The sequence below is a fragment of the Protopterus annectens genome, chromosome 10.part0, assembly GCF_019279795.1.
Source record: "Protopterus annectens isolate FY-2018-M chromosome 10.part0, PAN1.0, whole genome shotgun sequence".
Classification (NCBI taxonomy): Eukaryota; Metazoa; Chordata; order Ceratodontiformes; family Protopteridae; genus Protopterus; species Protopterus annectens.
In genome coordinates this window covers 1645865723-1645878865 of record NC_056744.1, presented here as the reverse complement: position 1 = coordinate 1645878865, position 13143 = coordinate 1645865723, and the positions used below count along the sequence as shown (strand labels likewise).

General features: G+C 36.3%; 1 protein-coding gene across 1 annotated transcript in view; it reads right to left on the bottom strand.

Moving 5' to 3' along the window:
* LOC122814360 (integrin alpha-M-like) overlaps nt 1–13143 on the bottom strand; it is a 249783-nt gene that overhangs the window by 59741 nt on the left and 176899 nt on the right. The window contains exon 9 of the mRNA XM_044086946.1: nt 2072–2152. Within this exon, the coding sequence (XP_043942881.1) occupies nt 2072–2152 (81 nt within the window). The remainder of the gene's footprint in view (nt 1–2071; nt 2153–13143) is intronic.

Sequence of the window (13143 nt, the reverse complement as noted above, 5' to 3'; positions counted from 1 at the left end):
AAAAAAAATACCATTGATCGACGATAATAAAATAACACAAGCATTCAGTCTAACGGTAAAATCCATTTCCCTTCAAAAATTAACATTTACCCAACTTATGATATTCAATAATGCTTACTATACACGCCTTAGCTTGCATAAATTCAACCCAAAAAACTCTCCCAAGTGCCCACATTGTAAAGATGAAACTGCTGACCTTTTGCATATGTTCTGGAGCTGCAAATGTATATTTAAACTTTGGAACTCCCTGAAACTACAACTACAAAACATGGGATACCAGTCATCAACACTTACTTGGGAATTTACAATATTACATATCCCCCCAACTAACCTATCCAAAAACCAAATAGTCATCCTCATCAATATTTTTCTACTAATGAAACTCTACATAGCTACTAACTGGTTGACCCCATCCAAAACTTCTTGGGAAAATTTTAAGATTCTAGCAATAAAGCATATATTAGCCCACAAATACATAATACATAAACAAAACAAACATCCCTCCAACCTGAAATCATGGGAACAAATGTTCAATATTATACTGGCATAAAACATCGAATCTGAAACAAGCCTTCAATGTACACAACAAAAAACATAACATTATTTGGTACTATACTACTTTAAGATATGAACCCTGGAGAAAACAACCTCAGCATCTACTTTTAAGAGAGAATATGGAAGCATTCATGTAAATAGTGTAAATATGTTTTAAGAATACTGCTTTGAATACTGTATGAACAACACCTGTGTTTTCTCTTGTGTATGTTTTGAAATGGAAAAAGAAAACAACAAAAATATTATTGAAAAAAAAAGAAAGACTATTTTGATTATAAGTATTTTGAACTTTTGATCTTCTGAAGGGGACCCATATATGTGTATATATATATATATATATATATATATATATGGTTTACTATCATAAAATCGAAACTTAAAATAAAAAGTGTCTTCATGTTCGAATTTAAACATCGGAAATGAACATTTCCGTATGTCCCTAATGTCGAAAACAGCTGTGTATTGTCGAAAATGTCGCTCGCGACATTTCCGACAATCAACAGCACTCCCACCCGTCCCGTAACTCCCTACCTAACTAGCCTAAACTCACAGTTATGCAGGGGGGCAAGCCCCCCTGCACCCCCACCCCCAACTTAATATTCCAACTCCGAGATCGCACTACAGTGAGGAAAGGGATGTATTTCCCTAACCGCACTGTACCGCGATCCCCTCACATGAGCGAACGTTATAATTGCGAATGCACAGTCCATTCGCAATGATAACATTCGCTCACATAACCTGCCGAACTATGAAGTATTCGAACATCTGTTGTTCGAATACTTCATAGCCGTGCAATTGCACGTCGGCATTGTGATAGTAAACCTATATATATATATATATATATATATATATATATATATATATATATATATATATATATATGTGTGTGTGTGTGTATGTGTGTATGGATATATATATATATATATATATATATATATATATATATATATATATATACAGGTCAACTTTTACAGCTCGAAGTTTCAAAACTTCTAATTTCTTATGTTCGTGACCGCAAAAAAAAAAAAAAAAATGTTCTTGCAGAGGGGCACCCCTGCACCCCCACAATTCCTTCAAATTAAATATACCAACACTGTGATCACACTACAGCGAGAAAACAGCAAATTTCCCATTCTGCACTGTATGGCGATCTCCATTTAAACAGTTTGAAGTTTCAAAACTTTGATCTTATGGTTTCAGCCACAAGAAATTCGAAGTTTTGAAACTATGAGCTTTAAAAGTAGACCCATATATATATTATGTATAAAACACTAATTGACCATTTGCAGCACAGCTGAGATGAAAAAGCATTCATAAATAAACAAAGAAAAGGCAATATGCAATATAGTAAAATGCAATGAATTATGCACTATAATGCAATTCTACAAAGAATGTAGCTGCATAAACAACTAAATAAGGAGCTACAACAATCAATATGATGAACATCCCAGTGAACTAAGAGGAAAGCTTAAATCCCGTGGGTAAGAGGAAGGTTTGAACATTTATAGAGTTTTACCAGAATGACTTGTTCCTTCTGCTGTGCTTCCATATTTGAGCAGTTTTCATGAATCTCACCAATTTCTTTACAAGAGGCATCCTGAAGGAAAAAAAGGAAAAAAAAATAAGTTAGACTACATATATTTTTTTCAAACACCTTTATTGAATTATCATTTGTGACACAGGCAAATTTACATTCATATAAAAGTAATCATACTATAATTAACATAAACATTTTACTTCAGATATATTGTTATATAGCATATAACCTAAGCAACATTACATAAATTATTCAATTCCTGCTTTTTTTTAAACAAGAAACATCTTTTTAAACCATCACTTACTACACTTGCAATCATACATTTATAGAAATGTAAACAAACCACACCAACACAATCCTACTTGCAAGCATTTTATATCACAAACCAGACTGCCACATTCCTAGTTGCAAACATTATACATGACTTATAATGTGCTCAATCTTTTTCCATTAAACATTACATAGCTCATTTAAGTCCTGATGCCTTTTAAATCGTATTCCTCCCATGTATGTATTGTTGCCACAATTCCCATTTTTTTCTACTTAGTTTGCTCCTACCCTTTTCTAAAGATCTCAGCTCCAGCTGTATTATCTCTGTTACAATATTCACTACTTCTAGCATAGTTGGTTTAGATTTTGATTTCCATTTTCTAGTAATTGCTTTTTTGGCAGCCACCATTATTTGACACAGCAAGGCCTTACCATGCCTAGGCAATTCCAATTCTGTATCATAGCTCAGAAAAATCATCTCCCTCATCAGACCAATCTGCCAACCCAGCATCTCCAAAAGTGCATCCCACAGGGAATCTTAAAGTCCCTCAATTCACTGCACTTCCAGAAAATATGTTCCAAATTACCTCTTTCTTCCCCTTCACACCGCCATCATTTGCTGTCTAAGGAAAAATCCTCTGTAGTCTGCTTGGGTACAGAAATATCTATGCAAATATTTTCAGGAAAAATCTTAAAGCTTCTAGATTTTGTTGCATATTTGGGAGACATATATATACCCTCCTGTTGTTTCTTTGTGAACTGCTTATCCAGTCTCTCTTTCTAATCCTTTCTAACCTCCTATGATTGATTCTTATAGTTATCATGCATTATTTTATATACTCTACTAATTATTCGTTTTTTTAATGGCAGCTTCTGTGCTAGATTCTACTAAAAACTCTATCAATGCTGGTCTTTCATTTAGGAACCCCTATTTCTTTCTCTTTGCCTATATTCTGGTATCAATCTCTGATAGGGAAAGCAATCTCTAACCTGCAGTCCAAATAAATTCTTGGCGTCTTCCCATTCTATCATCTTTCCCTCTTTAGTTATTTGCTCCCAATACGTTAGTCCCTTTGCCAGTTTTGTCCAATAACTTCCAGACCTCTGTTGCCTATTGTCTATATCCCTAATTGCAGTCAAGTTAGACTGCATACATTGGAATGATAACCACTGGTTAAACTAATAAAAGGAGACAAAAGTTCTACAGCTGCAGAAGGTCCTTAATTAGTCTGCTTGTCTAGAAGTAACAGTAAACAAGAATGCATTAAAAAACACTAGTGAAATGTTATGATAAGGTTACAGAATTACTCCTACTAGGCGTCTTAGACCTGTGGTCACTACACTGCACAGCTAAAAGCCTTCACTGAATAGTTTGTTTCTTGTAGTCCTGTACAAGTCATTTAAAGTACAACCACACCCAAAAATTGAAAAAAGTATATATTTTTTACCATAATCATGATACTTCCCTTATTCCGTATGATATTGGGTGATTGGGTATATATCCAGGAATGGCTATTGGACGGCGTCTTCGCTAGTCATCCTATAGTACATTTTTGTTTCAATCAGGCAGTATGGCTGTTCTTTAGGCGTAGTAGCTTTTATTTATGTTTTGTATTATGTCTCCATATTGTGAATGTCACTAATGACCTTTTATTTTTCTACATTTGGGCTATATTTGTAAGTTATATGAATCTTGGCATAAATGACATTGTGCTCATTTACTATCCAATTATATGCTGTAGACTAATAGTGGGTTATTTTGTCCATATGATTTTTTGCTGTGGAGATTTTTTAGTTTTTCATTTATTTATTTTTTATGATGGATTAGTTACATGGGTATAGAAATGGTCAATTCATACCGTGATTGACTGAGATTCCAAGGGAAGTATCATGACTGGCTATAAGTGTTAGCAGCGATTGGCTGACTTTCTGTATAGGAAGACTTATAGTGTGCCTCCCTTATAATGCTCATTTCCATATAATGCCATGATTGGTTGTATTGACATCTTGTGAAATATAAGATTATAATATACACACTTTTGAACAGTTTTTTAAGGTTTAGACACAAAAGTGACGAATTATAATCCATTTAAGCTTACTAGTTGTGTGGAATTTATTAATTGTAAGCAATCAGCCTCTGCCAATTCTTGGTCAAGTTAATGATAGATGTTATTCTGTGTATACGCTGGCAATGGAAATATTACTATCTTTGATCTAATTTCACCATTCACCAGGCATTGTTTTTTGGTTTCATTTAACCGCAACGATTGGTCTATGACTTTAGCAGTTATATAAAGTGTCAATGGCATGTCACTTTATTTCCCGTTGTGGAAGCTCCTGATTTTTGGGATCGTGATCTTGTTACCAAAGTGCCATATTTTGATGCGTAATAATATGTGCATTTATGTAACCCAACGATCTAAACCATTGTAAATTTATAAGTTTTTTGATTTTTAGACATATGGGTGCCAATGCTTTAGATTTCTCTCTGTTCTGGCATTGGTTTACTGGTTTCTAAAATAATTTTTTATTGGATGTTGTAGATGAATATTTTATGTATTAGGAAATGTTTTCTATTGGTTTATCCATTTTAAAAATTAACGTGATTGGCTGTTAATCTATTTTTAAATAGTTCAGACAACAGTTTTTTACGATCTGAAGAAGGCTTACACAGCCGAAAGTGCTCATCGTTTATGTGTTTTTCGATTAAAGTGGTTTTTATATAAAGTAGAATTGAGCAAGTGGTGGAAAAGAAAACTAATAACCAAAATGAGCCTCCACAGTCACCAAGCACAAATAAATCCGATTCAGGTGATGAGGATCGACAGTTTAATACTTCTCAAAACGCCAACAGGTGAATGCCAAAAATAACGTACACAAATCACACATTTTCGTCCACAACTTCTTCAGTAATAACAGCCATCAATAAAATCATGTGTTTTTATATACATTTCAACACACTTAATATTCAAATTGCCCAATCATAGCCCAAGCTACTTAATTAGTATATTTAAAAGTGCTTGTGCTTATTGTGCAATACTAAAAATTAACAGAATAAAATACCAAAATAAATACTTGAATGTACCATTTTTGTTCAACAACTGGTCTTAATTCACTTAATAACATTTATACAAAAAATATTTAAAACCAATTTCTAAAGTAAATTGAATATAAATCTTGTATAAGTGCATAATGTATTGCACGTTAAAATCTAATAAATAGCACCATCTAGTGGTGTTTGCTAAAACACCAGCAACCTTTTAAAAGTGTGTATAAAATCTCATTAAAACCTCATGAAAATATAAAATTAAAAACTTCAATAGTCTGAAATTAGATTCCTAGTAATGTACTAGCCTCTTCTTAATATGATTTAAAAAGCGTATATTTTTTATAAAAAATATGTTTGTGATATTAAAGCTTTGCAGCTCTCAATTTCAGTACTGGTGCCAAGGACACCATGTCATTATGCCCAAAGTTTCTACTTGCATCCAAAAATAATTGCCAGTACAACTCCCTGTATTCGATGAGAGTTTCCCACATACCCCCCCCTAGGATTAGTGGGAACCACTTCCAATACAAAAAATTGGTAACCCTGAGTACCACATTTTATAGAATGCTTACACAATGCATTTTTCTCATTTTTGACTCTAATATCATAAAGGTGCTCATAAATTCTTTGCCTGAGCTTCCTTTCACTTTTCCCAATGTAAAACGAAGAACATTTCTTACAAATAGCAATGTATATGATGCCTTTAGTGTCACAATTGGCAAAGGTGTTTAAATAAAGTGTCATACACCTTGCTTGTAAGAAAACACAGTTTCCACAAATTAAATGTGTGCAATAACTGCACTTGCCACATTTAAATAACCCTTTCTTCACTTTATTGTTCTTATTCAATGCATTGGTGTTAGAGCCATTTTCTAATATATTCTTAATGCTTTTTCCCTTTCGGTAAGTGTAAGTTAAATCATTGTCAAAAATGTATTCCAAATCCGAAATTTTTGAAAAACTATTCCACTCTCTGGTAAATATCTTTCTTATAAGTCCTGAATGTTCACTAAAGGTAGTAATAAGTCCTGCACTGTGCTGATCAGTGTGTACATTGTGTTGCTTGTTTGACTCAAAGGTCACACCTTTACCCAAAATAGGGGCAAAATTATCATCCCTTTTGGTGTTCACTTCTTCAAAAATATTATTAAAAAATTCTTGTGAATACCCTCTCCTGGTAAATAATTCTCTCAAATAATTGACCTCTTCTAGAAACACTTCATTGTCGGATGTCATTCTGCTCAAACGCACAAGCTGCCCTTTCACTACACCCTTCTTTTGATGTGGGGGATGGCAACTGGTGTAGTGCAAGTAAGAATTGGAAAAAGTTTCCTTTCTGTGTATACGTGATGTAAAATTTCCATTGTCTTTACCAATACAAACATCCAAGTATCTCAATTCTTGAAGGTCAAAGTTTTTTGTAAATTTTAAAAAACTAGTGGTACTGTTGACATAACTCAAAAGGTTAACAAACTCATCTTGGTTGCCCTTCCAGAAAAAACAAAGGTCATCAAGAAACCTGATATACAAAGCCCATTTGTTGCAAAAGGGAGAATTGAGTAAAGATTTTTCTTCCCAATATGCCATGATGATGTTGGCATAAGTTGGGGCACAATGTGCCCCCATAGCAACACCTTTTTCCTGCTTATAGTACTCTCCTTGAAAGTAAATATAGTTGTTTTTTAACACAACTTCCATCAAGGTCAAAGTATTCCTGAAATCACTGTGTATCAACATCTTACTAGCAATTAACATTTCTTCAAACCAAAACAATCCCAAATCGTGCGGGATACAACCAAATAAATCTATAACATCCATAGTACCAAAAGCAATATTTTCCGAAAGGGAAAAAGCATTAAGAATATATTAGAAAATGGCTCTAACACCAATGCATTGAATAAGAACAATAAAGTGAAGAAAGGGTTATTTAAATGTGGCAAGTGCAGTTATTGCACACATTTAATTTGTGGAAACTGTGTTTTCTTACAAGCAAGGTGTATGACACTTTATTTAAACACCTTTGCCAATTGTGACACTAAAGGCATCATATACATTGCTATTTGTAAGAAATGTTCTTCGTTTTACATTGGGAAAAGTGAAAGGAAGCTCAGGCAAAGAATTTATGAGCACCTTTATGATATTAGAGTCAAAAATGAGAAAAATGCATTGTGTAAGCATTCTATAAAATGTGGTACTCAGGGTTACCAATTTTTTGTATTGGAAGTGGTTCCCACTAATCCTAGGGGTATGTGGAAACTCTCATCGAATACAGGGAGTTGTACTGGCAATTATTTTTGGATGCAAGTAGAAACTTTGGGCATAATGACATGGTGTCCTTGGCACCAGTACTGAAATTGAGAGCTGCAAAGCTTTAATATCACAAACATATTTTTTTATAAAAATATATGCTTTTTAAATCATATTAAGAAGAGGCTAGTACATTACTAGGAATCTAATTTCAGACTATTGAAGTTTTTAATTTTATATTTTCATGAGGTTTTAATGAGATTTTATACACACTTTTAAAAGGTTGCTGGTGTTTTAGCAAACACCACTAGATGGTGCTATTTATTAGATTTTAACGTGCAATACATTATGCACTTATACAAGATTTATATTCAATTTACTTTAGAAATTGGTTTTAAATATTTTTTGTATAAATGTTATTAAGTGAATTAAGACCAGTTGTTGAACAAAAATGGTACATTCAAGTATTTATTTTGGTATTTTATTCTGTTAATTTTTAGTATTGCACAATAAGCACAAGCACTTTTAAATATACTAATTAAGTAGCTTGGGCTATGATTGGGCAATTTGAATATTAAGTGTGTTGAAATGTATATAAAAACACATGATTTTATTGATGGCTGTTATTACTGAAGAAGTTGTGGACGAAAACGTGTGATTTGTGTACGTTATTTTTGGCATTCATCTGTTGGCGTTTTGAGAAGTATTAAACTGTCGATCCTCATCACCTGAATCGGATTTATTTGTGCTTGGTGACTGTGGAGGTTCATTTTGGTTATTGGTTTTTATATAAACACTTGTTTTGCCTATGTGTTTCTATCTACAGTGATCCAGTCGTGGTGTTCAGCCGAAGATTTCTTTGTGGTTTAAGTTAGGGGCTAGGTATAACAAATAGTCCCTGGCTTGGGTGTGTAGATGCCTGGTTGGAGCGGTGAGGAGTCAATTGTCCAGGTAAGGAACCACGTGGAATCCCTGCAGTCTCAAGTGAGCTGCAACTACAGCCATGCATTTGGTGAACACCCTGGGAGCTCTGGTGAGACCAAAAAGGAGGACTCTGAATTGATAGTGATTGGCTTCCAGCCTGAAGTGGAGATACGATAGTATGAGTTCTTCAGCTCTATTGAGCACATACAGTCATCCATTTGCAGTAGAGGTAGAAAGGACTCGACCATGACCATCCTGAATTTTGATTTTTTTACTGACTTGTTCAAGGATGTCAGGTCTAATATAGGTCAGAGATCCCCTGTCTTTTTTGGTACTAAAAAGAATCTTGAGTGAATCCCTGATCATAGCTGTTGTTCTCTATTTTCACAAATAACCTCAAATGCTCTACACAACATGCCACACTCATACAATATGCAGATGATTCAACTCTGATCTGCTCCGCCTCATCTCCCACCACCCTACGTACACTCACTCAAGATACCTTTATCTCAGTAGAAAAATGGATATCTGGGAGCCAACTAATTCTAAATCCCAAAAAGACAAAACTGCTACTATTTACCCCTAACAGATAAAAAAAACCCCTCTCCTTTACCATAACCTCTAATGATGGCACCACCATCTCCCCTTCTAACCACACCAAACTTCTGGGCATTGAAATAGACAATAATCTCCACTTTGATGTTCACATCTCACATACCATAAAACTAGTACACAAAAAACTAGGCTCCCTTTACAGGCATAAGTCCTTTCTCTCATAAAAAGCAAGAGTCACTCTTGCACAAAGCCACCTCCTCTCAACTCTATTATACGCAGCACCAATCTTTACCCAAATCAGACAATGTGACCTAGATAAACTAGAATCATGCTATAATAAAATAGCCAAGTTTGCTACTAACTCAACCTATAGAACCCATCACTGTGCTGCACTAAAAGAACTAAAATGGCTTGTGCTACCACAGCTACTTAACTATCACCAGCTGGGCACAGCCTACAATATTCTCAAATATCCTGAAAAAAAACCCTCATTATCCAACCTACTTACTATCTATACTACAAACCGATACCTAAGATCCAGTGAAAATCTCTCCTCTCCATCACCAAGGCTAACAATAATGCAGGAAAGCTCTACTCCCACACGTTGCCAGAAATTGGAACTCTCTTCCCTATCTGTGTCCACTGTCCCCTCCACATCCATATTCAAAAACTCCCTCAAATCGCACCTTCTTAGTACATGGTTATGCCCTTGTATCACATAACCCTACCCATACTACTATTAACTCCCCAAATTCCTCTCTGATCACATGCTGGAGCTCTGATCCCCTGTAGGCTTGGTCATCTGAAAGGGTACTTTTAACTGTAGAATCTTACTTGATATATTTTCTTTTCTTACCAAAGTATAACTGACATTGTCTTTTTACCCATGTTCTATATCTTTTACCTGGAGTGTTTTTATTAATTCTTGTTATATTACTATGCTCAGCATACATGATGTAACCTGTTTTGTGTATTATGCTGGATGTACTGTATTTGTATAACTTGATGTTGGAGCTTTTCTCCCCGGACCTCCGCTGAAAATGGACCTGGTCCAGTCGGAATTTCCCGGTTAACAAATGTAAAATAAATAAATAAATATCTGGGGGACCTTCTGCATGACTCTTTTGTCTAGCAGCTTTGCAGTCTCCACAGCTGCTAATTCCCTCTGATTGGGTGGAACATCAGGAAGAGATCTATTTGTTTTGGGATGTGTGACGATTGGGGAGAGATGGGCGAAGGCTGCCAGCCTAGTCAAATAGAATTTGATACATAATTCTATCAACTGTATAAATAAATGTAAAATACAGGCTTGTGTTTTTAAATGTAAGAAAACACTGTGAAATGTGGAACTGCAAAATATGTGACAACATTGCACTCTACTGGCCCAGTGAAGCATGTTGTATTCTTTCATGTTACAATTCAGCCCCAGGGCGGCTGGATGAAGATTTCATACCCATTGTTTTAAGGCTAAAGTTTATGACTAGAATTTAGATGTGGAATGTGCTTTATTGCTTTGGTTTCTGCTAGAGTATATATGTGAAATGCCTTTTATTGTTGTATTCTCCTGTGCAGGTGTTAGCTTGCTAAATAATGTAAATGGAGTTTCTATTAGCCTGGGAACTCCAGACCTAAGTGTCAAAAATTATGTAATTTTGGGAGGGCCTTAGAGACATGTTTGTTAGTAATGTTTAAATACTATTTCTCACAAGAGACCAGAGGGCATTTTGATCTGGACATCTAACTTATTAGCACTCTGCCTTATTCTCACATGTAAGTTTCTAGCACTGTGATTTCTTGAAGAATAGTTAAAGCTAGTAAAGCTTAATTAGGTATTTTTCTTTGAAATCAGACCTGTCCTACTGTATTATTTTAAGTTTCTGTGTGATCTCTGAACTCTTAGATATCTCTGTGGTGTAGTAGTTTTGTCTTGTGTTTTATTTATTTATTATTAAATATTTTTAAAACCTTCTACCTGTGACTGATTTGTGTAGAGATAAGCTATAGAGTACATTGCATAATTTATAGAGGTTATTGTAATAGGCCACTCTAACGTAAGCCTTGACTGTTAGTCATACTACCAATGGATAATAATATTGCACAGTAATAATTGGACACCCTTTTAAGGGCCTTTTAGTAGCTGATATTATTAACTGGGTTGTGGCAGTAATTACTACTATATAGTCTGGGTAAAGGGGCATAGCTGAAGAATCTGTGTCAGCCTTTCCCAGGAGTTTCTGTGAAGTGTATAAATACTTATCTCAAAGTGTGTGTGTGTTGTGTCAGCTACTTGGCAGGGACACGAAGCACTGGTTGGACAGAGAGGGTACTGGAGGTTTTTAGCTTGCCCGGTTAGGCTGAGACCTGGACCCTATAGCTTTGCCAGTGAGGAGTCTTATTGGGGACCTGGTGAGCAAGGGAGCAACCAGCCCCAGACTGACTGTGATCTCTGTGTGCACTTAAGGGAAATTGTACTTTACTGTGTTTATTAGTTATCCTTTCCTCTTCTAGGAGACAACCTCCCCGGTGTTAGTGGTGAGGACTGAGGCTCCTTGATTGCTGGGTCAGGGCACGGTCGTCACAAGTGGTGGCAGTGGTGGGACCTACTTCACATACTAATTGGCTTGTAGTGGTGTAGGTAGAGCGAATTCCTGTAGTTTATGTACAGTGATCTCTAAAAGTGTTTTGTACTCTAAAACAGCCATGCAGTATATACACAGAGTTCAGATCACAATTGTTTTATTTCTTTTGTTAGCTTAGTGTTAGTCAGGGTGAGCAGGCAGCATGTCAGCGGAAGAGTATGGAAAGCTGACAAGGAGCCATCTGGCGGAGATGTGCCAGACTAGGGAACTGGTGCATGGAAACCTGACTAAAGCAGACCTGGTTGCAGCCTTGGTTACAGCTGCATCAGAAAACAGCAGCCTGGAGGACAATCAGACTGACAGTGGAGATACAATATCCTCAGAGAATGGACAACTCAACTTTTCTGCAGTGGACTTAAAAATCCAGCTGGAGCTAAAGAGACTTGAGTTGGAGGCCAGGCATATGGAACTAGAAGCAGAAGAGAAAATGAGGAGTCTACAAGCTGAGGAAAATGAACGGCAGAGAAAGCATGAGAGAGAAATGCTGACTCTTTGCCAGAGTCATGGAGGTAATAGGGAAGGGAGTAACCGGACCTCAGGAGCACAAAAGGTTTTTCTTCCACAGTTTAAAGAGGGGGATAATTTTGATAGCTTCATTCATATGTTTGAGTGGGTATGTAAACAGTATGAAGTTGACCAAGGGCTCTGGGTATGGTTCCTGACCCCCTTACTCCATGGTAAAGCTGTAACTTCTTTAGCAAAAATGCATGACACATACTGCTTTGATTACACTGCTGTAAAAAGACATTTGTTAGAATGTTTTAAGCTAACACCTGAAATGTATAGGAAAAAGTTTTGTGAGCATAGACGCACGGCAGGTGAAAATGTATGTAAATATGTTGCTGAACTGAGCACTTATTTTCATAGCTGGGTGAGTGGATGCCAGGTCACTACTTTTGAAGGGCTGGCAGACCTTTTGGTAAGGGAACAAGCCCTTAGCACTTTGCCTGAGGACATGAGGATCTATTAGCTGATAAACAGTGTGCTACTTCAGAGGAGTTGGGGAAGAAGGGAGACCCATACCTAGCAAGCATGGCAGCCCTGCATAAGAAAGGGACCCCCAGTACTGCTCATGGGACAAAAGGAATCCATGGTGGGCGTCAAAGACTGCCTCAACAGAATCCGCCAGTAGCAGGGGAAGCCACTAGTTCAGGTACACATCCAGGAGCTAGTTTTGAATGTCTTGAATGCAACCAGTGGGGCCATGTGGCATTCAAATGTCCACAGAGGCAAGGTGGGGAACCAAAGGAGATGGAGCCAGTAAGTGGGAAAGACAAAAAGCCAATAGTGGGTTGTCTTGAGACAACAGGGGTATGGAACTACCATCCTGCAGATGTCCTGAGAGGGAAGGATTTGGATGAGGCAGT